At 38.9% G+C, this 26,569-nt stretch overlaps 1 protein-coding gene across 1 annotated transcript; it reads left to right on the forward strand.

Annotated features, from left to right (window-relative positions):
• The first annotated feature begins 949 nt into the window (after positions 1–949).
• Positions 950–26,382, forward strand: ush1c (Usher syndrome 1C). The gene is made up of 26 exons (XM_084734589.1): positions 950–1,077; positions 4,468–4,535; positions 6,721–6,864; positions 7,003–7,141; positions 8,438–8,546; positions 8,660–8,684; positions 8,847–8,904; positions 9,835–10,023; positions 10,111–10,170; positions 10,670–10,726; positions 12,496–12,638; positions 14,453–14,518; positions 14,627–14,784; positions 15,428–15,477; positions 15,734–15,898; positions 16,120–16,236; positions 16,664–17,359; positions 18,713–18,766; positions 18,948–19,076; positions 20,237–20,308; positions 21,325–21,366; positions 22,362–22,415; positions 22,553–22,652; positions 23,798–23,907; positions 24,305–24,360; positions 25,957–26,382. The coding sequence occupies exons 1-26, from the start codon at positions 1,042–1,044 to the stop codon at positions 25,967–25,969; spliced, it is 2,910 nt and encodes a 969-aa protein (XP_084590715.1). The 5' UTR covers positions 950–1,041; the 3' UTR covers positions 25,970–26,382.
• The last annotated feature ends 187 nt before the right edge of the window (positions 26,383–26,569 follow it).

Consider the following 26,569-nt stretch of genomic DNA (forward strand, 5'->3'; position numbering starts at 1 on the left):
GGCACTTTCTTTCTTTCTTTGTCCAGATGAATCGCATGTTTGGGGTAAGGAGCTCATTATCAGTTATTGGTATCGGTTGAAAAAATATCCATATTGTGTATCCATAATATTATTTATCTGCTGAACTGTTATTCTGCAACCTGACAGCTCGACTTGGCTCACAGTGGCTGCAGCATTCATCAGTGTCCCAGACCAAGCTACTTGTCACACGTGTCTCATGCTTTGTACAGGATCTCATCTATTCTGTTTATTAAATTAATGTTTGCTTTTGAAATTCTTAATGTATTTGATCAAATATTGAATTTTTAAATATTTCATTGCATTGAATAATTTATGTATTAAAACTTAACATTCTGTTGAAATACAATAAATGTAAACTGTGTGATTTACAACATGTAAGGTGCCCTCTGAAAGAGATAAACAATGCGGATTATTTACAGGTTATCATGTAATCTTGATTATATACAAACTGCTATTATGTTCTATTAATATGTTGTCTTTGATAATTGTGACTAATGTTACAACAAGAATAGCTACAGATAAATGTAAAGTAGATACAATTAGGAAAGTATTAACTATTTTAATGAGCTACATATTTGATTTATATATATATATATATATATATATATATATATATATATATATATATATATATATATATATATACTTTTTGACATCCAGGTAAGAGAGAAACTTAACATTTTTTAGCAATAATACGATGAAACTAAAATGAAACTAAACTGAACTGAAAGCAGAAATAAAGAAAAATAGAACCCAAGTAGAAAAAACACTAAAACTAAAATGTTTTGAGAGAAATGCATGAGAATAGGAGAAGCTGTGTTTTTAGAAATTTCCAACTTAGTCATATTCATTTCCAAAACCGTTTTATTCTCGTTAATTATCGTCTTACTATGAAAATCTTGACCGGATGCTGTAATTTCACCACCAGCAGCTTGACGCACTGACCCTGTTGGACCAGTCCTGTCAAACTTCACCGACACTGGAATCTCACGTCGGTCCTTTTGCTACTGTCTCACAGCGATGGAGCGGAAAGTTGCTCGAGAATTTAGGCACAAGGTAAGAAACAAACCCTGATCTCTGCAGATATCAGTTAAATATCTCTTAAAACACCTTTGTCTTCCTGTCGGTCACCTCTCTGGCTCAGGTGTATCTTTCACTGGGATGTTACGCAGACATAGGCCTGAACGACAGCCTCACGAAAAGGAAACAACTGTTAAAAATATCCAAAAATTATTTTCAAAGAATACTTTTCAAAGAGAAAATCAAAAAGAAAGCGTATGACTTAGATAAAAGAACTAATAGATTAGACTTGCAAATACATTAATAAGTTTTAACAGATATATAACAGTTTTTCTTAGATTGTTTAGGGTGAACTTCATTTCATAAGGGTGTGAGTTATGAGCCTAAATATATTCTATTTAAAGGCTTAAGAGTAAATAGCCACATTGTATTCTAAACAGCTATACTTTTGGGCATCCTTTCTATATTTGTCCCAGACTGGTAGGCGACTTTTCTTGGTTCAGGTAAACATCTTGCAGCTGAGGTCCGAGATAAAACAAATGTAAGGCTATTTTTTTCATGTACTGCTGTTCCATGAATTAATCACATTTATTTACACCGTTTATTGGATGGTGTTGGCACATTAGAGCCTGGATAAGTAACTATGAGTAAAAGAAAACAAAGGAAGGGAACATGATATGTTCAGAGTTTTTTCAGCCCCAGTGCATGTAGGGATCACCACACAGCCATCTGTGCTGCATGCAGATGGGCAGGTTCCCATATTGCAGGCTCTTCACAAAGGGCATCTCAGCATTAGATAATGTACACTGTGTCAGAGATGAGCAGCTGAGCGGAAGAGATGGGACATTTTACGGGTTTAATTAGAGGCAGAGGGGCCAACATGGCACAATCAGGCTTTGTGTCTTTCTGGGACGTTATCTTAGTCACTGTCTCTGGTTGAAAGTGAGCAGTGTACTGTATATTTGCAGAAAAATATTTATTTTTGTTTGTTTTATGTTCTGTGGAGGTTCATTGTGTATATTCTGCAGTTTATGTAGACCTACAGTATAAAATGATAATGTTAGGGTCTTATTCTGTGAAAACAAACGTCCTAATTACTACACTTTTTAAAATGGGTATCTGACTGAGCAGTGATCTCTTGCCTTATTGGTTTATGGTGCCAAAGTCTGCAGTTAGTTCAGTCTGACTGTGTCTCACTGCGCTGAGTAGGAAACATTTATGACGGTCATAAACACACCAAGTCTCACACGCCCTGACAGCGACCTCAGTGCAGGTTTCACTTAGTTTTATTTTCCATTATGACTATAATGAGTCCCAGACGATCTACCTATGCTGCGATTTGTTAATTTTTAACAGCGGGGATGGCCCAGTAGGAGCACACTAGTGATAAGAGGACTAGTTCTTTAAAGTAACCCAGGCCTATTGAGGAAAATGCTGCCTTCCTTCCAGACTCCCTGACTTATCAGACGTATCTTATGTTTTTCTGAAAATTATAGCAATTAGTGGCTGGCTAGCCAGCAGGAAACATTAAGGTGCCTTAAATAAATTACAGATTTCTGCTTTTGAAACATTTGGGATAATGAAAATACACATCTCAACAAAATATATAACACGTCTTGCACTATCCTGCATTTTTTCACATTTTAATGCAGCTTACATATTACAACTTTAAAAATACAAATATTATTTGTTGAGCTATGTAAAAAAAAGTGAAAAATGGTTTGATATCATGATTATTTATATAAATGAATCTGAAAACTTTTCATGGACGACCTAGCAGAGTGTTACAGATCCCTAAGTGTCCCGGGACCATTTGCTAAGCTCCACACTCCTTAGTTATTGTTGCTACACCTGTCAAGCTTTCCATTCACACACTGTATTAATGAAATTTACAGTGATAATGATGGCAGATTCAACATCAAAACTGGGAGTAATTGTTGAAACACGAGGTCTGTGATTCCTTGAAAAAAGCAAACAAACCCAGCCTCTCATTTCTAGCTGACGATCGGCTAAAATGAGGACCAGATTTTGAAAGTGTACCTGACTCATGTAAGCTAATGTTAACTCCTTGAGTCAGCCAGTAAGTCCTTCTCCAGCTAACATTTTAATGTTTCCATCTGAAATGTTATAAAAACAAGAATTACCTGACAGCTGCGTACATGATATAATGTTATGCTAAAAGACAGAAGCTAAAGCTAACTTACATTTCAGCAAACTTTGGTCAGGTGGTGAAATACAGCAGGTATATCTGCATGATAGATGACAGAAATACACTCATTCACATGGGAAAAGGAAGCACAGGGACTAGATTACTGCAGCGGACCTTGAGACAAGTCACCCTGCTGCACAGAAGAGAACCAGCAGAAGAGCTAAGCTTAGACCTGAGACAGCGGGCCAGATGGAGATGCACTGTTGTTGATCCACTTTGATTCTGCATCAGGCCACATCCTGCCCCTCAAACCCCCACATCAAAGCTTGATAGGCCGGTGGTGCCTTAGATACGGTTGCTAAGCTGTGATAGGACAGTTGCTGCTTGGAGCCGGGGTTTAGCAAAAGGTTAATTGTAGCTCCATTGGCTACTTCAGCACCATGGACAGTGCTTGTCTGATATTTCAGCGCAATGGTCGAGGCCATAGATTCTAACTTATCAGTGAGTCAGCCAGACTAGACTAACATATTCAACCAAACAACCCCTCTCTCTGCAACTAAAATTAAAATTAAACTAAAACTGACATCGGGAATGGCAGAAGTTTGACGCATTTTGGTCATCTCCCCTCATCCTCCCTCAATTCACCTACTGTTAATCTCTACATAAAATGCCACAGAAGTGTCTGACTGTATGTGTACATGGATTTTTGCTCTCTATAAGACTTATTTTTGAGTGCACAGTGCTTAAGATGAAGCGTGCGTGTGTGTGAATGTTGGGTGTGAATGTTCCCCTCTGTTTTTGTTGTGAGATGTAAGATGACACTGCTGACCTTCCTCCTGCAGCCTAGCCTCAGCTGTACTGCCATTATTCTCTCCCAGTGGTTTGATGGTTAGAGAAGAACCGCCCATTACATCTCTTCAGTCCAAGGAGTCTCATCATCCCTAAAGCTTAGTCTCAACTATCACCCTGATTAAAAAAAGAAAAAAACAGAGCAGCTCAGGTTGGGTTTGACGATTAGCAGTGTAGTTTGAGACAGATTTAGTCGAAAGACAAAAAAAAAAAGAGTGCAATGTGTTATATCAGTGATTGGCCGAAGCGTTTCCTCAAAACCATCCTGCTGCAGCTGAGCCGCCATCAGGTTTGTACACTTACACACAGACACACACAGGTGGGTCACCCTGTGTGGTGCTGACAGGACCACAGCAGAGAGGCACAGTGTGTTTCCTCTGGTGGAGCAGGGAGACGGAGGATTACATCATGTTTGTCCTTTCTTGCAGGTGGAGTTGCTGATTGAAAATGAAGCAGAGAAGGATTACCTGTATGATGTTCTCCGCATGTATCACCAGTGAGTAACACCTGTCACTGCATAGTGTGGTTACAGCGTGAGTGTGTGTCTGCAAGAGATTTGCTTATTTTGTTTTGTCTCTATCATGCACACATCTGTATTTTCATACCCATTTATTCCAACATGAATAAAATGTTGATTATTTTTGAATAGATTGTTTCCTTAAAAACCTCAAATAAAGTTTGAACCAAACTGATTTTCAGGATTATTTATGAAGCCTGTGTGTTTCAGCTTGTGAAAGTTAGTAATGTTTCTGTCTGGGCAGTGCCAAATAGTTTGAAGTTTCATTTGGGCCTTCACATTGTAAATTCTTTGACTGAAACATAACGATACATGATACAATTAGGGGGGCTGATCATTTTTGTATCACAATTTTCATTTCATTTTTCATTTTTGCTGGAAAAAAAAAGTGTTCTTTTGGTCAAAGCACCCATTCAGCACTACAGTGCGTATCTTAAAGCTGTTTTGTCAGACATTTTTCAAAAAATTGCGATTTCGTTCTGGTTCTGTAAGTTGGATATTGCGCATGGCCATATTACAATTTTGATAATATTGCGATTAATTGTGCAGCTCTATTTTCTTGCATGTCTTTTTGTTCTGTTTAAACCAGGGATGCAGCTAATGATTGTTTTCATTATCATTTAATCTGTCAATTATTTTCTCGATCAATAGATTAGTTGTTTGGTCTAAGATGTTATCCATAAATATCTACTTTTTCCTCAACCCAAAGGCATTCAGTTTACTGTCATAAAGGAGTAGATAAACCATAAAATAATCACCTTTGACAAGCTACAAGTGGAGAATTTTGACATTTTTCTCTTAAATCAGTCAAACTAACTAAACGAATAATCGATTATGAAAATAGTTAACCATTAAATTAATAGCTGAACTAATTGATTAATCATTACAGCTCTAGTTTATATCCGATTTCTTCACCATTGCAGATTAGGCTTATTACTTATATACTGTTATTAGAATTAGATTGTAGTGGTGGCTGCATCAAATTGTTTCTGATTTGTGTGATCCAAACATTTCTAAGAACTCCAGAGTGGTGTAGGGGACCTGATGACATCAATAGAAGCTTTGAATATAAAAAAAAAGACGTTCGATACAGCTCTTTTCATACATAAGTATAAAAAATACATTGTGATCTAAGATAATAAGCAAATAATAAATAGCTACTTTTTTTTTTTCCTGATTTGCCTCAGGTGTCTTTCTGTAATTTCCTGTAGGTGAAGTGATGCCTAAATGCCTTCAACATTTTTATCTTTAAAAAGGAAAATGTCTGGAGTGCTCTGAAGTTCAAATAGTTGTCATGAAGGTGCTCTTTGGAAGGCAACACAAAACATCAAAAAAGAAAAAAAGGTCCAAGGCTAAAAACTTAAAAAGCCTTTATTCAGATGGCTACTTCACGGTGAATTTCCAGTGATTAGCTTTGGAAAGCTCTTAATCTTACCACACTCATTTCTGATGCACACATCCTCCAGTTTAAACTGTACGCTCCATCAGGGTTTCTGATAACAGCCTGGTCTCAGAGGGCTGGGGGTGGGGGTGGACTTGGGGGCTCCAGGTCTAGGTTTCAATTAATCTTTGTGCAGAGGCAGAGCTCTGTGGCCCCGCTGGTTAAGCCTCTGATCAGTTTCCACTGTGCTCCGACAAGCCTGGCCAGTTATCCACAAAAGCTCTTTTTATGTTCATCCTCCAAACAGGGCTGAAATGGCACCGATTAATAATTCAAGGAGGAGGCCAGGTGGACTGATTTTATACTGTAGCTTTTACTCTGCTGCTTTAATTGCTCTTCTAGTCCTCCTTTGTCTTCCTTTGAATTGTAAAAGAAAGATGGTTGCATTATTTTTTCCATCAGCTTCTAGATAATATAGCTATATATATATTTTTTTTACGGTTTTAAAAAGTAGAGATGGAAGTTTACATCAGATTTACACATCTAAGTCACTACATTACTTCATATGCAAAGTTACTTGAATTGTTTTTAGCAAGAGCTTAGCCAGGTTATTCAGGATTTATTATAGGGCCATTTCAAGATACAGAATGTCATATTGACTTAGTCTGCAGTACATGTGATAATAAAAGCCCTCACAGGATTCAGTGTTTTCTAATCAGATTTCAGAAGCTACAAGTCATTGTATATAAAAATCATACAGAACTTCGCCCTCTCCTCTCTCAGGTCGATGGATTTGCGTGTGCTTGTTGGGGACCTGAAGCTGGTCATCAATGAACCAAAGCGCTTACCTCTGTTTGACGCCATCAGACCTCTCATCCCACTCAAACACCAGGTGGAGTACGACCTGCTCACCCCCAAGAGGTCACGGTGAGTACAGCGTAGCCTGATCGTTTTTCTATTTTCTATTTTTCTATTTTTCTATTAAAACCACCCTTCTTTTCTCGCTCTAACTAACCTAACTCATACACCCTGTTGTATGTCTTGCTTTCTCTCCTGATTGTGCAGGAAGCTGAAAGAGGTGCGTTTGGATCGGACACACCGTGATGGACTGGGTCTGAGTGTGCGAGGAGGGCTGGAGTTTGGCTGTGGTCTCTACATATCACAGATTGTCAAAGACGGTCAGGCTGGGAATGTTGGCCTCCAGGTATCTATGAGCTAACTGTGATATTTCCACTTTTTTCATTTCCTTTATGTTACTACATATTTTTCGTTTACCTAAATGTGAATTTTATTTAAAGAACCAAAGAGCCTTATGTAGAATATTTATTTTGTAATCATCGTTGTACTATTTTAATGAAGGATACTCATACTTTTTGCAATCAGTTACAAGTATACATGTACTATATACACTATACTGGTAATACATTATATTTCATTTGTGTATTTTCTATATGATGTTTTGCTTAATTAGTCTACCCATTACTATGAGTGAATATGAAAAGGACCCATTATTGTGTGTTAATTGCTGTTGCCGCATGTCTGAGTCTCAGTGTCTTAGGTGTCAGTCATAATACCAGAATCCACTAGGTGGGGTAAAGTACCTTGATTTTTAAACTCTCACTCAGTTTACATCTCCATCTTTTTTCCATAATATATATAGAAATTTAACGGTCACCCCTGACTCCTGTCTGTGGGTTTTACAAATATTTAACCAAAGAAAAGTATTAAAAAGACCTGGTGACTAAAACTGCTAAGTTCATTGGTTTCTCAAACTGTCTGCAAAACATCATAACCCCACTGTGCCCCATCTTGAATAAAGTGCTGTACACGTGGCTTTCAGGACTTTAATCCAGAAAACTTTCTTCTTCGATCAGTTTAAAATTATAGTCTTTTTTTCTCATTTGTGGAAACGTAACAGTTTTGGATATACAAGGTTTCTGTCTGACAGCTGTACTAATCAAACCATGATTGAGGAAATCGAAGCATTTATTTATTAAATTGTGTATTTAACAGGAACCATACATACAAAGATAAAAGTGTGTACAGGGTGTCTACCTGAAGTTAATGCGCAGCTCCAAACCCTGGTTAGGTGTTTAAATCTCAGACTAAAACGACCAAACAATGAATTGATGAAACTCAGGAAAAGACTCAGGATTAAAACAGCAGGACAGACACAACAGAACTGGGTACATGTGTGTATTTAGTGTACATGACTGTGTAACCACTGACATACAGTGCAGGTGTGACAATCACAAGCTGTTCACATCTTTGTTGTTGAGTTTCCTCGACTGTTAAATTGTAAGTCATTGAAGCATCAGCTCCGTAAATCATGGATAACACATCAAAATGTAAATAGAGCATGCAGATCAATAGGTCATATTGCAGCTGGTATATTCAACAGACAGCGGGGTAAATCTTTGGAGTAGCAATAATTTCATCTGCAATCTGGCTTGATGTATTGAAAGCGAAGGCGTCATTCGTAATATGTGTTGATTTATAGGTTGGTGATGAGATTGTGCGCATCAATGGATACTCTATCTCCTCCTGCATCCACGAGGAGGTCATCAGTCTCATCAAGACGAAGAAGATTGTGTCACTCAAAGTCCGGCGTACGTCAAACACAAACAACAGCAGCATGACTGATGTGTGTGATATTGATAAAACGTTAAACATTAATGGTATCATTCATTTGATTTTGTTTGTTTTCTTTCCGTTTATGCAGATGTGGGGATGATCCCAGTGAAAAGGTAAGATAATTGACGTCGGAATATAGGTTGTTTTTGTTTATTTAGTGTTAGTCCATGGGATGTCTGCTTTACTGGAAATAGTAATATGGGGAGTAATGCTGTGCTCTGAGATGGCATCGCAATGGTCATAGTGTTCTCATTTGCTTTTAATCATTTCTCCAGCTCATCAGATGAACCCCTCAAGTGGCAGTTTGTCGACCAGTTTGTGTCTGAGTCAGGGGTAAGAGACTGATTTACTTGATTCTTCATTGTGTTGAATTTCAAAAGTTTCATCACATCTGCAGACCAAAAGGATTCTACAAATGCTTTACAATAAAGAAATTACATGTGTCAAGTATTTAACTTGAAAATAGACATAGAATAAACATAAAACGGGGTTAGATTTCCATAATTAGTGTAAAATAAGAGTAATAAGTAAAAAGAAAGCCCACCTTGTAATAATAATAATAACAGTAATAAAAATAATGTTAAATATAGAGAATGTATAAAATATTACATTTTAAATGAAGTGCAAAACAAAGAGTGCAAGTACAAAAAAGTTTCTTGCCTGTATCAGGAAAGTGTCATTAGTCATCCAACCTTGGGAAGGTCACACCCCCAGTTTCATATAATATAATTATATGACAGAGATGGGAAAATCAAAAAGCTACTGTGTAGCAGGATGTAAAACAAATAAACACACATATCCATCACAATCTGTGGTTCCCCACTCTTTCTGGAAAGGAAAGAATCACAAAAAGAGAGTAGTAGGAATGTATGAACCCTGAATGGTAATTGTTGCTGCTAATGGAGAGAGAATATTAACTTGAATGTGAGTGTGAGTCTGCTGGAGTTTAGTCATGATGATTGTTCCACTGATTTGTGGCGTAAGTAAAGGCTGCATCTCTGATTTTTTTTCCAGCTGTTTCAGGGAACCTCCAATAAACAAGCAGCAGATGATCACAGTGTTCTTCAAGGCAAATAGTTAAGAGCTGAGTTAGCAATTTAGCTGGGTCCTAGGACATTAAGGGCTTTGTATATAACAGGGAGGACCTTCAAATCAATTCTAAATGTAATATGAAGCCAGGTCAGAGCAGCTGGTGCAGGCTGCAGAGTTATGAATGAATGTTTGAACGACTTTATTTCATTCTTTCTTTATTTCATGCCACAGGAGAAAAAAAGCAGCGTTGCAGGCTTGGCGTCCATTGGAGGCAAAGAAATCAAGGAGAAGAAGGTGTTCCTCAGCCTTGTGGGTACCAAGGGTATGGGCATCAGCATCTCCAGTGGTCCGACCCAGAAACCTGGCATCTACATCAGTAACGTCAAGCCGGGCTCCCTCTCTGCAGAAGTCGGACTTGAGGTGATTGCTCAAAATGACCAGTATACAAAACTATGATATGAGACATACCTGGTGTGAACTGAATCCGTGTCTCATCCTAAACTGTAGGTTGGAGACCAGATCGTGGAGGTGAATGGGGTGGATTTCACCACTGCGGACCACAAAGAGGTTAGTTCTGCTTAATTTCATTACAGTATTTGTCAACTTGTAATAATGACATTTGGGATCTAAAGTTATTTTATTATTGCTTAGATATACAACGTTGTACATTTTTTCCTTTCTCAAAATACCCACAGCACCACGAGGCATCTGTTTTTACTTTGTTGTGATGCCAGTAGAAATTAAAGCCTTCATCACTGGCACAGTGTTCTTTCTCACAGAGCGGCAGACTAGCAGCCAAATCAGTGTTTAACCAGCCTAAATGGTTTTGCAATAGAAAACAATCCCTCATGGACCATTTGTTTTTTTCCATCAGCCACTTTGGCAAATAAGCAAGCCTGCAGTATTTACCAGGAGTTGGTGATAATTTCACACTCGGATAAATACACGTAGCACAAACATCACACAGGCCATGGAGCGCTGTTATTGTATTTCGCTTCATTTTATTCATTACATATATCTTAAAATTAAGTGTATCATTTGATGTTTTCTCTTATTTTATTTTCAGGCTGTGAGAGTCCTGAAGAGCAGCAGGAGTCTGACTATTACTGTTCTGACAGGAGCTGTAAGTACTCTAATGACATTATGTTTAACAGAAATTAATAATAATTTATATCTCAAAATACCGTGCCCTCTTTTGCAGCCATAATGCTCAATTTGTTGTGTTGATGTGTTGTTGTTTCAAACAAAAATAAAATAAAATTAGTTAAAAATTATAATGTAGGTTAAAATATTGTGTAAATATGTTGGAATTATTTTTCTCAATCTGAGCAGAGTGGGCAGGATGACAAAGACATTCAGGGAATTCAGGATACTGGTACTATTTTACATCTTATCAGTGCAATACAATAGGTGTTTTTGCTCTATGGCTTCAGTTTTAGTGAAAAGTGAATATAAAATGGCTAGAATTGTTATGTATATTGTGACTGGAATTACAGAATAATATGTAGAGAAGGAAAAACCTGGAATACGGATGAGATCTACTTAATTATCTTTGAAACCACTCAGAAAGTAAAACAGTTCAGAGTTAAGTTGTTATGGAAGTGGGAGCACAAACTCCTCCTTTTTACATTCCTGCATCACACAGATTAATGTGCTGTATCGTTTTAGAGGCATCACCTCACCTAACAGTCTTACTGTCAGGCTGGCTGCCTGCAGGAGCAGCATTAATCACCAGTCAAGTCACTCTGCAGGTTGTTTGCCTCGGGACTCAGCAACAACAACAGCAGTCCTGTCTTATTTACTGTTTTCCCTGGTGCCTGTCTAATGCATTTATTCGTGTTAGTGTGTGTGTGTCTTCATTTTGGCAAGTGCAGCGCATCCACGATTATAGGTTAATGAAATTCAAGGCTGTGCTCCAAAATGAGACAGCTACTGTTTATATGTGACATATTTATCAGCAATATAAAAGCAAAACTGGTGAACTGTAATAAATATTTATCAGACACCATGGCCTCCCACATGGATATACTCGTTTTTCTACATAAACATAACACTGTGCAATAGAAAATATTAGAGAATATACACACAGTACAGTATTTCTAATATGTATTTGAATTATTTTTGTACATGAATATACAAACCCCAGTTCAAACAAGTTGGGACATTGTGAAACGTAAATAAAATCAAGTCAAAAAGTTTTTGCAAATCTTTGTATTCTATGTCCAATGCAATACTACACAAAGACAAGATATCTAATGTTCAAACTGACTAACTTTACTGTTTTCTGTAAATATACACTATTTCTAAATTTAATGCCAGCAATAGTCCAAAAAAAGTTGGGACAGGTGCATGTTTACCACTGTGATACATCACTCAGTAAGTGTTTGGGAGCTGAGGACACAGAGGACACATTTTTGAAGGTAAAATTCTTTTCTATTCTTGGTTGATGTACAACTTCAGGTGCTCAACAGTCAATGGCCTCTGTTGTTGTAATGTGCACTTCAGAATGTGCCGCACATTTTCAATTGGAGACAGGTCTGGAGTGCAGGCAGCGCAGCCTAATACCTGAACTCTTTCACTATGAAGCCACGCTTTTGTAACACGTGCAGAATGTGTCTTGGCATTGTCTCGCTTAAATAAGCAGGGACATCTCTGGATGGCAGCAAACTCTTGCTCCAAAACCTGTATGTACCTTTCAGCATTAATGGTACCTTCAGATGTGTCGGTTACCCATGATGCCATGGGTACTAATGCACTCCCATATTTCCTCTCCCTCCCTGGTCTAGAAGACTGGTTCGGGCTTGCCTGTCTCCAGAGCCAAGAAGTTTGAGGACCCTGATGTACATGCTGTCTTTCCCTGATCATCATCTCTTGCTGTTGTCACTCTCTTAGGGCAGCGAGCTGTTTATGACAGACGAGGAGCGGCTGGCGGCGGAGGCCCGCAGGGAGCTGGACAGGCAGGAGCTGATGCACCAGAAGAGGGTGGCACTGGAGACCAACAAAATCATTAAAGAGCAGCAGGAGAAGGAGAGGCAGTGAGTGAACAGCACAAAACTTCAACTCTCCTCTTCTTGAAATTAACCCTGTGTTTGGCAGATGGAGTAGTCAAAGAGTCTGGATACTGTAACACAGCCAACAAATCATAATCAACATGTTTAATCACAATATGTTTATTGTTGTCACATTAGGAAGTACACTACATCAACAATAGGATGTGACCTTTTCTTAAACCCTCAGTCCTTTAGTCACCCTGCCTCTTCGCTTATAACAACTACATTAACAAAAAGAAGAAAAAATATATCTGTGCATATAAATCCACTTATATGCCTTAGCAATAAATATATATATATATTTTTTAAATACTAGAGAAGTTTGTTCACTGAATCTAAACATATTTCAAAAGCTCAAACAAACTGACAATCTGTCATAAATCATTTAAGCGGTCTCCCTTTGTCCGCACATTCCCCAAGTCATCATTGTTCCACGAAATTTATGAAAATCCCCAAATGCCTTTTCCATCCACATATAATGAGCCATTTTCTTTATTCAAGCCTCCAAGGGTTTTTTTTTCCAATGAAGTGAATGAAGCATTTTGCTTGCAGTATGTCAGTATTAATAAATTGGGATTCTTCCTTCCTTCAAGGAAGACCAGGAGGCTGCAGCCTCGAAATAATAACCTTAGGATCCAAGGGGACCTTTGCTTTATCAATCATGCAAATTCTCATTCTCAGTTGATATTTTAAGTCATTTTCCAAGTGGAAAGTGTTGATTCTGAGGTTACTGTGGAACCCAATGCAAGTTATATACATCAATGAAACTGAATCCCTCGTTTCTACTTAGTTTATTTAGTTCTGTGGGATTTAGCTGATAGTTCTGCATCAGATTTACCTGCTGCAAAATTATACAAAAGTCAAACTTTATTGATATTGATGACCATTTACAGTTGTATTGATTTTTCACTATGTAGGAAGTCACTTGATATGTACATTAGAGCTTTAACCCAGTTTGAATTGCATTCAAACTGGGTTATTGCGAGTGTTTGTTCTTGGAAATTGGCAGACCGCTCAACACAAGCAGTACCCAGTGTGTTATCCATTTTGAGCTGGAAGGCTCAGTCTTTCTGATTATTCTCAGAACATCACTGTCTTTGCAGATCTCTGGGTCACAGCTGAAGATGTAATTTCCTTCAGACACATGCAGAAAGTGAACCAACAACTGGGTCCAATAATTAGCTTGGGGAATGCCAACATGCTGCCACTTTAGATGCAGCCTCCTTAGACATCATCTGTCAGTCAGTGCCAGATTTTTTGCAGTTGTTCCCTTCCCTGCCCTGAAGACTCTTCATTTACTCTCATAAATGACAAGAAAATCAGCAAATACCCACATTTTCAAAGTTGCAACCAGAAAGTATTTGACATTTTTTGTTTGATATATGACTGATACCATTAATCGGTTACTGAAATACCAAGCAATTAGTTTTCTTTCGATCAATTTATTGACTAATTGTTGCAGCTCTATATTTCCATGTCAACTAGACATATGCTCCACAAACACACAGTACATACATGCTGCAGTGATTTCCCATCAATCTAAGGATCTTCACTTACATTGCTCACTACACAGATTTATGTTCACAATGCTAAATCGTTTATACATTCCTCTCATATCAGGCATTTGTAAATTCAGAGCACCCACTCTCAGTGCTTTGATGTCAGCAATATGTGGGGATGAATAATGGGGCTGCATATAATGTGTTGCAGGATTGACACTCTGAAAAACAGCCATAGCCCTGTAATGTAGCGTGTTGTATGTTTTAATTTGTATATTTATTTATTTTTGTGTTCAACAGGAGGCAGATGGAGATCTCTCAGAAAACTGCAGAGGAGGAGGAGCGCTACAAAAAGGAGATGGAGAAGTATACAGCTAATTTTGTGTTTCAAATGTCAATGAAGTGCCAACTCAGCGTTGTTGCAGTATGTTTAAAATATCTTACATCTCTTTCTTGTTTTGTCGTCCTCTGTAGGATTGAGGCTGCGGAGAGGAAGCACAACAGAGAGTGGGAGGAGGACTGGGGAACCAAAGATGTGCCCAAGAGCCCTAAGAGCCCTCGCTCTCCAAAGAGTCCATCACCTGTCCCACCTGAGAAGAAAACCACCCCGTCTCCAAAAGCCAAAAGTTCTCGTAAGGACACCTGCAAGACTCTTCATCCTTAGATGCATGAATCCTCTATTTACTTCTGAACCTACAGATTTACTTTTACTCTGAAACCATAGACTTGTAGCAGAAACTCTTATCTGCATTTCACCTAATTTTCCTTCCTCTCTGCATGCTTTCTGTCTCTGTCTCTTCTGTGTGCTGTGCTGCCTTTAATGGCGTCTCCTCTCAGCTGACAGAGCCAGCTCTTTTACAGAGGAAGACGAGGAGGAAGAGGAGGACAGACAAGTGAGTCTGTTGTAGGAGGATGTCTGTGCCAAACAGCATACACACAAACTAGTGCTAGATTTCCTCTGACAACCAAAATTTGAAGAGTTTGGGTAATTTGAAGACAATTTAAAAAATTACACTGACGACCAGAATACAGCTGCTGAAAGATGATGTTTGCATAAGTGGAAATGCAATTTGCATCATGTGCTTTTCAAGTAGGGGTTGCTGAAATGGAAACAGGCTAAATTCACTTCTTTCATTTGTCTTTGATTGCTGTGCTGTCACCCTTCACTGGATTCTCTTGCTTTTTAAAATGGCTGTATTGCTTGGAGTTTGCTTAGACCTTTGGCTTTAATTTAACATGTTTATGAGAGTGACCCGTCTTTATCTCCATCCTCAGCATTTGGCTGGTTTTATCGATATGAGGGGAAACTGCCATCAATCCGCAAGGTACTGTCAGCTGCCTGAGTGTGTCATAGAAGAGTGGCTATAGAGAGAAGATTGGTTCTTATACCATCAAGACAAAGTGGCAGTTACATATTTAAGATCTGAGCTGTCTTTTACAATTATGTTATGTTTGCTGTGGTTTAATCAGTTATAAACAGTGTGGTGTTACTGGCTATTTATGCATGTTGTGCTGCGTGGTTTAGAGTGGCAGATTTGTCTGTCCCTTGGTTTTTATTTTAACTAACTGGTAACACCTCAGAAAGGAGAAAAGAAGAAGAAAAAGAAGAAAGTGTCCAACACAGACACACTGCAGGAGCAGAGAAAAAACAAGAAGGAGATGGAGTTTGAGCTGAAACTAGCCAAGGAGAAAGAAGAGATGTATGAACGAGAGAAGCAGCTGAAGATCAATCGGCTGGTTCAGGAGGTACGAAAAGAGGGGGTTACCAAAGTGAATTAGGGGATTAAACCATTTGATATATATGATGTACTTTATGGCGACTTTAATTTGGCTTTTCAAGTTGTGGTTTTAACTAAACGCAACCTTGTTGTACATCTTGTGATGCACTAAAGATGATTTTAAAGCTGATCATGCAAATAAGGCTGATTCCTGTAGTCTGATGGTGCATGGCCTTGGCTCTGTACCAGGTTTCAGAGACAGAAAGAGAAGACCTAGAAGAGTCGGAGAAAGTCCAGCACTGGGTGGAGCGTCTTTGTCAGACTCGGTTGGAGCAGATCTCTTGCGTGGAGAATGATTCCCCAGAGGTACAGAGTAACTTGACTTGAGGTGCATTCATTGCACAATAAACTGTGAGGCTTGACTGAGCGAATGGTGGGTTCAGAGGAGATGTAACCTTATTGCAGTCAGTCAAAGAATATAGGTGCTTTAAGAAGATGTAACTAATACCACACTGGTTCAGATCATACAGTCCATGGTTTAGGTGTCTCAGAGTAGTTGAGCTACTTGAATAGGCCTGCTGTAGACCATTTGTTGTCAAAACAACAAGAACATGTCCATGTAGAATGAAAGGAGAGTAGGGGAATGTAGGGACAAAAGTCTGCAGACGTTTCTTTGTCTTTTTGTGCATGATTGTTGCCCAACACCTGCGAAGAATTTATGGTTGTGTTACCACCTGAATTACAGGAGAAGTGAGTTTAAACAAGTCATTTTTCATGTCGTTGTGACTTTAAGCTCTCCCCACCACGCTCTCCTGCCTTGGAGCCCAAGGTGAAGCGTTTCCCTGGCGGCCTCCACTTGGCCACCACTGATCTGGACGACATAAACCTGGATGAGGTGGATCAGAGCCTGAGGGGCCCTCTGAAAAAACTGGCCCCCACCCAGCCCAGCACCACCCAGCCTCCCCCTCCTTTGCCTCTCCCTCCGCCCTCACCCAAGCTGAACCCTACTATACCCAACTACTCCCCTCCTCCCCCTCGCGCATCTCCACAGCGGCGTCCTCCTTCTCCACCCAGCACGAGAAAACCTCCCTCTGCCCCGTCTACTTTGACCAACAAGGGGCGCAGGCCTCACCCACAGCCTCACCCTCATTCTACCCAACCCCAACCCCCTCGTCCACCGTCCTCCCACTATCCTCCTCCGCCTCAGTCGTCATGGCCTCCGTCCTCCCCTCAGCCTGCTCCACGGCCTCCCCCGCCGCCACCTCCACCTCCACCACCCCCACCGCCTCCCCCTCCACCCCCACCCCCACAACACTCAGAGGAACGAGTGGGAACGCTCAGCGGGTACCGCCAGCATCATCACCATCACCTCCAGCACCCTCCCAGTCCTCCAGAGCGCAGGAGCGAATGGGAGGCAGGAGGGTATCTCCCGAGAGGAGGAATTTACTCATCTAACACCAGTGAGATGTCCTACCCCCCCAGTCCAAAGGTTAGAGACTCCCATGTGAGAGGGATGATGTGTTGGAGTGGCGTTTCCTTTTTGTATAGTTGTCTTATTTTAGCTATCAGATAAAAATGATCTATTAAGTTGAAAAAATTCAGGTAATTTGATGTGCTGTGACATTTTTATGTATTTCACCTAAAAACATTAAAAAAACAGACAGGTGACAATCATAAACAGCTCCAAGTCTGGGAATGAGGGGATGGGAGGAAACAAGCTTCATTCATTAACACTGTATGTTAATTTGGGCTTTCATATGTTTAATATACCGTCTATGGCTCCAACTCACTATTTGGACTGCAGTCCTCATTTTTGAACACTAGTGTGTTACATACTGATATCATATTATCATATGAAATCAACTGTAAAAATACACTTTTCAAAAACTTTTCAAAAGGTTTTTGAGCTCTGAACCTTGTAAACAGATGCTGGTTAAACATATGTGACTAAATCATTCATAATTTTAAAGTGTTATGGCTTTTAAATTATTTTGGAGCGACACTTTTTTCAAAGCCAGTAGCATACACATTAATTATTAATGAAGTAGATGTCAACACATCCAAATTGGGCATATTCACATGTTTTCTTGCCTTGTAAGGACCCAATAACAACTGCAGAATTACAGTCCTATTAGGATATGAATAGCTCTATTTGTAAATGGGTCAGCTATCAAGAGCTGCTTTCTTTTTTTATTCCCCTCACATAGTTAGTTCTGTAAAATAAATTCGCTTTCTAACTAAGTAATTTTAAAGTAGACTTGAATGTTATGGAAATTTTTTTCAGGACAAAAATTTACACAGTTGAAGAAATTTTGGTGAAATATTTGTTTTATACCACAAATGGTTTTAAAAGAAATATATAGTGAGCTTGCATTGTTAATGCATTTTCAAGGCTACGGGACTCGATTCTCTTTAATGCATATGTTCATGAGCATGTTCTGTTTTATGCATTGGGGATGTTTTATGCATAAAGACAGAGCACTGCACCGTATTAGCATGACTGAATTAGAAAGTAATCGTTTTACAGTTTTCTTCTATCTGAAGAAAATGCATTCGGAGAAGCAGTCTGCTGTTACTGATCCTTGCTTGTAGCTGTGTGGAGTGTTGCATGGTTTGTAATAGGGATGAAAGCAGCATGTTTTGGCTTTCTTCCTTTTAGAAAATGCGTGTGTTTTTGTACATTTGCACGTCATCCAGTGGGGTATGCATTGAATACCTTTGAAACCTAAGCCATGGTGTAATATTTTTAAAAATGGGAGTGAGTCTGTCTTGCACTGATATTTCTGCAATGGTCTGTATGTGCCGGGGGCTGAGCAATTCATTTTATTTTACTGTGGTTCAGGTAATGAGAAATACCTCCCATGCCAGTCGAATTTCCAGTTCAAGCTCTCCCTTGGTGAGTGTTTTTGTAAAAATGTGATGTGCAATTAAGCTTGAAAACACTCCTTTCTGGTCCAAATTCTAATCTTTATAAATGTGTCCAACTGAAACAAGATACTTTTATGGTAAAATGAACATCCTGTTTAAATACAAACCTATACTCAGCTCTTGCATGGAAACATGGCCTTTTCCCATAGCAATTAGCTCCTAGTCCCCCCAACCAGCGGCGTCAGATGGCCCCCGTCATGTCAAAACCCGTCATGCTGCCCCAGTCCCAGATGCCCCGACCAGAGCCACACAGGTCTGCCCTCCGTTCTGACGGCCTGGTATGAAACACACCACACTGCGACCATAATTGCAAACCTCTCATTTAGCTTAATAGGGTCATAAAGCATTCAGACATCTGACACAGCATGCCATCATCTGGGCGAGAGATTAATCTCTGCCACTTTTCTGAGTCTTGGTGAGTCTTCCAGACTCTCCAGCTGTTTCGCAGAACGCCAATCTGTAGTTATGAGATCGCACAGGGGAGTCATTCCTTCTTCTTGTCAAAAAGCTCTAATGAAACTGGTTAGATTATTTATTTTCCAAATTGCATTTACTGTGGAGGAACGCTATCTGGTAAACCTCTGACTCACATTTAATAAAGTCACACAGTCACACCTGAGAGCACAACACACAGTACAGCCACAGGTGTCTTCTCTCAGGTGCTGAACACCTCCGCAGCTGGAGGTGAAAAGTCTTGCTGAGGAGCACCTTGACTGCAGAAGCTGAAGGACAGGATGTTATAAATCATTTAATTATCCCTGACAGCACACTGTAACCATACAACACTCAGTCCTGTCAATGAATCTATGACTGCTGTTTTGAAACATGGTTTTAAATGTCGTATTTTGTAAATTAAGTTGGAAATATTGACAAGAAAGACATTTTTTCCTAAATGGAGTTATGTTTTGTATCACGTTTTGTGCAGTATATCCTCAAGGACTGTGGTATATAACATATTCTAGAATTTACAAAGGATTCCTGCCTGCTACTGTGTTTCATCAGCCTTGAGAAATGAATCAAAAAAATGTAAAGAGTAAGGATAAAGCTTCTATATGTTTCATGCTGTCAGCAAGTCCCACAAAAAAAGACCAAAACCAGGGAAGCACAATATTATGGACATGTCAGTGATATTGTCCATTAAAGGCTTTAAAATGGAATGGAAGAAAGTATTTTATTTTGAAAGGCATTGTATTTTATTCCTGCCTCTGTCAGTGGGCCATCAGGATAAAAGTAAGCAGAATAATATGTTAATTCACAGGAGACACTTTGTTGTCTGACATCAGATGGGAAAAATGTGTGTGTTAGAAAGTATCAACATATAGGATATCAGCAAAAGTCCAATATTGTGCATCCCTAACCAAAACCAACACTGAATTCAGGGTTGTGTTTTTTTCAGTTTTGTGTTTGCTAAAAGCCAATATCTTGTCTTTTGTTTCAGCCTCCGGAAATGCTGAAACGGATGGTGCCTTTCAACTCGTCTTTTAAATCAAATCAAAACAACAAACGACAAGTAATCCATACATACCATTACTCTTGAGTGCTTTTATGTCTGTTCTTTCTGCACTTTTTGTCTCTGAGCTCACACATCGGGTTTCCTCATGGTTGACTGGAGTCTCAGTGATGTCTCTTCGTTTACTTTTTCATTATCTCTCTCTCTCTCTGCTGGCTGCATCACTGCCTTTAGGTCCAGTTGTGTCACTTATGCATGACTGTGCTTTTATTGATCTAGAGACCACAATACTACTGTGGACAAACAGTTTGGGAATGTATGTCAGTGATGTGATCTGGTTAGTGGTTTTGATCTTGTCTTGCTACAGATGGTTTGTATGTCAACCTCTTTGCTATAAAGGTTCATCGTGGTTCTTTACAGATGTTGGTGTAGTGTGCATTACTAAAACAAAGGAAGCTGGTTGTCATGTACCTTCACTTTAAGACAGAGAACATCTGATTTGTTGTATCCAATATAGCAAATTCAGTTTAGACTGATATCTTCAGCCACAACATATAAAAAAACATATAATACAAATGAAGTCATTTTTTTATGTCCAGTGTTGAGTTTAAACAAGAACAACAGGAAATGAACAGTTAGATTAATGTTTGTTTATTCTTCTGGGAGAAAAATGCCTCTCTGAGTCCTCGCAGCTGGATAAATGTGATGTCCTGTCTCTGATAGCTTTGCTCTGTTTCCTTCCCTAGAAATGAAATAGCTGTCGTCTTAGATAGGAATGATTAGGAATGATTTGCTGTGTGTGAATTCAATTAAAGTGTGAGGCTTTAAAAGCCACTGTACCTTTTGAATGAATGACTCTCGGTGTCTCCATGGTTTCCATTTATTCAGGGTTGGTACTGAAACTTTAATAGTGAACTGGTTGTCAAAGGAAATCTGACCAGCACTTCATACAGTGACTTGTTTCACAGCTAACATTCACATTTCTGAGAGAAGGTTTTGTGTTTTGTGCCCTGTTTGTCAACTCCCTATTGACATATTGATCCATTTTAATTAACTGCTTGTTGATTCTCTTTCAGGGATTTCAGAAATATGAGGAAGAGTTTGATCCCTACTCCATGGTATTGTATGCTCGTTTGTGTTGGCACCACAACAACAGAGAAAATGCAACAGATATTCAGCAGTTTAAAATCAGAGTGGTATAAAGCCAACAAGTTTTAGCTGTTGCTAACTAGAAACATATATCTTGTTTGTCTGATATTCCATAATAGTGTACGTGTCTAGATTACAAAAAGTCTGGACGTCATTCTCCCAGCAGCCATTGTGGATTATATTACACCAAAGATGCCTTAGAACTAGCATTACTATAACAATTAAGATAATTGTGACAACTGAAATAACATGTAAAAAAAATACACAATAACTGTATTAACTGCCAAGTTCAGTGGTTAGTTAGTTAGCTAGTCTTGCTACTTTGTTAACAGCTAAATAAGCCGACTTCTGGCAGCTAGGGTCAAATTTAGGGTGTGTCCAAATTCCATACAAACATGCTATTTATGAGGCTAAAACAACACGTGAGATTTTAAAATCAGTATGTGGGGTGCATATTATTTCCTGGTTAATATCACAGTATGTAAACCCTGGACACAACAGCAATATTCCACAATGCAATGCAGTAGTACAGCAATAACATAACAGACAAAAGCAGACTGACCAAGGCAGCTCAGTGTAATATTGATAACATACGGCATACATGCTGAAGAGTGTGTTGAAAAAGATAAACTGCTGTTTATTAACCCAGTAGTGTGTTGAACAATAGTACATATTTTGGGTATTTAGTGTGTAGTATGAGATGTAGGACACAGTGATAATAAAAGTGGCATTCATGTCAAAAAGCCAAATTACTAGTATGTATTCCTAAAGAACATTAATAACACCTGAAACCATTATAGTCAAGTAAACTATTATAGAGCAGCAGTCCTGTCTTTATAAGGTATGGTAGGTTTATTTGCTGGGTAGGTTGTACACATATTCAGAAAGCAGGCAGCCATTCTTTATTTTGGCACCTCATTTTTTGTTTCACTACTTACCATGCAACTCTGCTCTTTGTTAATAGTTCTCCGCAGATCAGATAAACGGGCGAGATGTGAGACTGCTGAGAATCAAAAAGGTACCAAATGACTCCTCCTGCCTTCATTTCAGATTATACATGTTATTGATGAGAGGAATCTCACTTATCACTTTTAAAGAAAAGTGTGCTAAGACATGAATGATAGTGTTGATTTTTTTAAATTGACTTTTCTTAAGGCAGGACAGCTTGACATTGTTCTGGAGGGAGGCGCAGACTCTCCACTGGGGAAGTTAGTGGTGTCTTCTGTGTATGAAGGTGGTGCTGCAGATAAGCACGGTCAGTTCATTTGATTATTTTTAAACTTTCACTTAACAAGTTAACTTTAACAAGTTAAAAAGATGAAAAGTCCACATCATGTAGTATTGTTGGTACATGATTCTCTCTATCAGTTATCTCACACGCTGTCAAGCACGGGGAGTGGGGGGGCGTATGAACAACTGTCCTTCTCCCTGCTGGGTATTATAGAATGATAATACTGTAAATGAGAAAGGCTTAGCTCCCTCCTATGCACACGTACATCCATCCATCTGTTTGGTCCCAGTTACAACACAGCCCCTTTTCTACATTTATGTTACTTGCATTTTATTTGAATTTTTTTTGTTGTATTGTTTGTACGAATTAATGTCTTCTTAAGACACTAATGTCATCTGTTTTAAGTTGTACAAGTACATGTTGTCCTCTTCTTCTTTTACATGTTTGATGTGTTTATATCCTGTTATCTTTTTAAAATTCAATGAAATGGCAAAAATAAAATCCTCCAGAATGGCCATAAAATTGAATCATTACCTCCCTAAAACAGTTTCAGCAAAAACTTAACATTAAAACTGCAGAATTTGCTGCAGGGCTGTTGTATTAGACTTCATTAGTTTTAGCTAGGTGTACCTAGTAAACTAGCACTTTATTAGAAAATGTGCCTATTCAGCCACATAAGCAGAATCCTGGACAACGTATTTGTGCTGCAAATACACTTAATATTCAGAACATTAGTCCTGCTGTATTCGTGGAGCCATAAATCTTTCTGAATATAAAGTAAATTACTATGGCTATTCATGTGTGCCCCGAGTGTGCCTGCATTTGTATTTTTATTATTATACTGCCATTACTGTCTCTAAGGTGAAATATAAGAGTACAGTTCATAATGCATAATATTATGACAACAGTGAACACATGCTTGTTGACATTCTGTAGTGTATACAGATGAGATACATGCAACACTAAAGTCTTATGTCCCCATGACAACACTGCACCACTGTGGGGACAACGTGTTTATGGTTTGCTTGCGTCTGTGTACAGTAGAGGTTCAAGTGTTTGAGTGACAATATTTATCTCTTCAGCTGGTTCTAGCATCTACTCTCTGCGTGTCTCTGTTGTGAGTAAATATGTTTAGTCAGTTAAATGTCTCTGTTGTGTGTATTTTCTAGGTGGCATCGTACCAGGAGATGAACTTATGGCTGTGAATGGGAAGATCCTGATCGATGCCTCTTTGACCGAGGGACAAAACTCTCTGGCTCGAGCCTGGAACAGTGGAGGGGTATATGCTAGACTTCATATTTTAAAGGAGATATCTGTAATATATTTACTCATCGCTGTTTGTCATTACAGTGTTGCACTGATCTTGCACTCCTGCAGTATTCCAACTTGCTATTTGGATACTAATACTAGTACTAATTTTTGGATGTGCAGTTATTGCTCCTTTAAAAATATATTATTATATATTATGTGAATATAAATACTATAAATATATTATTTACCAAAGCACCTTGAGTGTTTTATTGATGGTAGTGGAACCCTGTTAATCCTGACTGATTGTTCATACTTGTTCTTGTCACACTCTCACTTGGAGATTCAGTCAGGCTGCTTGAGTTCCTATTTTTCATTGATTCAGTCAAATGAAAAATGAAAATAACAGCTGCTGTTTTTACCTCCAGGACTGGATCGATGTTGTGATTGCTGTTTCCCCTCCAAAAGAATATGAAGATGAAGTGTAAGCGCAATGATTTATGTTCTAGTCCAAACGTGTATATCAATTTTTCGCATCATACAGCATTATTCAAATGTACAAATATGTGACAATGTGGCTTGTGTGTCTGTGTGTGTGTGCACGTGTATGCAGCCCTAAGTCAGCATCAGTCAGTCCCCCTTTGAACAAAAAGGTGTTTGAAGGCAGTGCAACGCTGTACAGACACGGCTACCTGCTTCAGCACTAGCTCGTCTCTCTGCCTGCCTCACCCTTGTGCTGGTAATCGACTTAGTCTTCAAACCTCCTCCTCCTCACTGCACGTCAAAGAGGGGAGGTTTGGTGTGGCATTTGTTTTTGTTTGGCCCCGCTTCTTTTTGCTTGAGCACATGTGACAGTCTCCCTGTTAATCAGGAGAAAACAAACAGCATTTTATTACCTCTTTCCCTTCACCATGGTCAAAGTGTTGGATTTACATATTACAGTTAAACCTTTGGTACTTCCACGAAAAGTGTGCTGTGAATGCATACAGCCTTTACAGTAAAATGCCTCAAGGCAATACTTCTGTATTGCTGAGGCATGTGCTCTACAATGATACAACCTTGCAGAGTGAAGACATGTGAAACTAATGTGATGAGTAACCCATCCCGCCATATATCTGCCAAATCCTGACCCAGTGAGCCGTATATAAACACACCCATGTACATGTGGCCTCTGTGGAATTGTCAAAGTGTCGTCAGGTCATGGACGATCATAAAAGCAGCGTAGGAATCCCTCCAGCCTTCAATAGTTGATCTGATTGATGTTGTTCCATGGGACTGTTACATGTTCTCACATACATAGACACTAAGCGACTCTGGGTGGTACAGTAGCAACGGTTTCTCCTCTGCTACAGTAAAAAAAATCAATATTTTCCAAGGGTTTGTTCAGGGCTATTTTTGAAGTTTATAGGATTGTGTTTAAAATGGCAAAGAATGGTTTTGCAGCTTCAAATCTTAAATCAAAAAAGACAGGGCAGTTTAAGCCCTGATTATCTAGATTTTCTTATACTCACCTGCATGTGTGTTGGTCTGTTGTGTTTAAAGAGACTTCACCTCAGAAAGATATTTTTCCTCTTACCTGTAGGAAAATGTATCTATCTTATATTGTTTTGGTTGGAGTTGCTTGGTCTCAATTACTCAAGAAAATCCAGGGACCTTGTTGTGAGCAGTTTCATGTAGGAATTTCTTTCTTTCTATTTAAAAAAAAGGGTTTGGGTTAGTTCTGTTTCTAGAAAGAAAGTAGTTCCTATATGGAACTATTTTACACAAGATCTGTGGATTATCTTGAGTAACCAGGTCATGATTTCTGGAGAGAGACACTGCTTTTGACTTTTGCCACTTTGAGCACCACAAGCCGAGCACCATCTAGTTCCACTATCTTAGAGAGACGTCAGACATCTCTTTGGCTGATATCTCCAAAACTCAGCAACTCACACCAAAACAATCTAGATGGCTAAATAGCTCAACAGGTAAGAGTGAAATGTGTATTTTTGATTTGGGGATGTACTGTTCCTTTAATGTGCAATCTGCATCTGCTCATATCTTACATGTTGTTAATAAATTCTTCTTTATTCCCCTGCAGGACATTCTTCTAGCCTCACCGGCAGCCTGCCAAGAAAACCAGACCGATTTCAGAAGAAGTTGATGATTTCTTCAGAATTCATTGTCTGTCTGTTTCCTCTTCATGTTCACATAGAGCTATAAACAAACAAGCTGAAGATGATTTTTTTTGTTTTTACAGCATTACTACAGGCTCTCACTGCCATGGTTTGTTGAAGGATGTTCTGGTCAATATTTAGTTGTCTTCAGTAATCTTCCTCACTTCGGTCAAGCCCGGATGTGGTTGACCTCATTCAAAATACGGCCAACCATCTTGATCTTTCTCTTCAGACATGTATCTAATCTTTCAGTGTCACAGTAAAGGGCAAGTTAAAACAGGCTAACTGTAATCAGCAGCAGCTCTCTAATCTTCCCAATAAAGGACTGCTCACACGTGCAGAAAACTCAATGTCTGTTTTGCACACAGATGTTTTGCTCACTGCTTTGCTCGTTTCAACATTAGTTTTCCTGGTTGGTGTTGCAGGAAATAAGAAGAAATCCAGGTATTAATAGCCATATAAGGGAAACACCACAAAGAAGCATTTCAGAAAAATACAAGATTAGTTTAGATTTATAGGTGACTGTTAACTATCTGA

The sequence above is a fragment of the Lutjanus erythropterus genome, chromosome 13, assembly GCF_056507025.1.
Source record: "Lutjanus erythropterus isolate fLutEry1 chromosome 13, fLutEry1.hap2, whole genome shotgun sequence".
NCBI classification, from domain to species: domain Eukaryota; kingdom Metazoa; phylum Chordata; class Actinopteri; order Lutjaniformes; family Lutjanidae; genus Lutjanus; species Lutjanus erythropterus.

What these genes read in the sequence shown, in the direction of transcription:
- ush1c (XM_084734589.1), top strand. Translation starts at nt 1,042, where the DNA reads ATGGAGCGGAAAGTTGCTCGAGAATTTAGGCACAAG. An exon ending in TACAAAAAGGAGATGGAGAA is followed by an intron (nt 14,519 to 14,626) that starts GTATACAGCTAA and finishes CGTCCTCTGTAG; the next exon opens with GATTGAGGCTGCGGAGAGGA. An exon ending in GAGCCTGGAACAGTGGAGGG is followed by an intron (nt 23,908 to 24,304) that starts GTATATGCTAGA and finishes TTTTACCTCCAG; the next exon opens with GACTGGATCGATGTTGTGAT.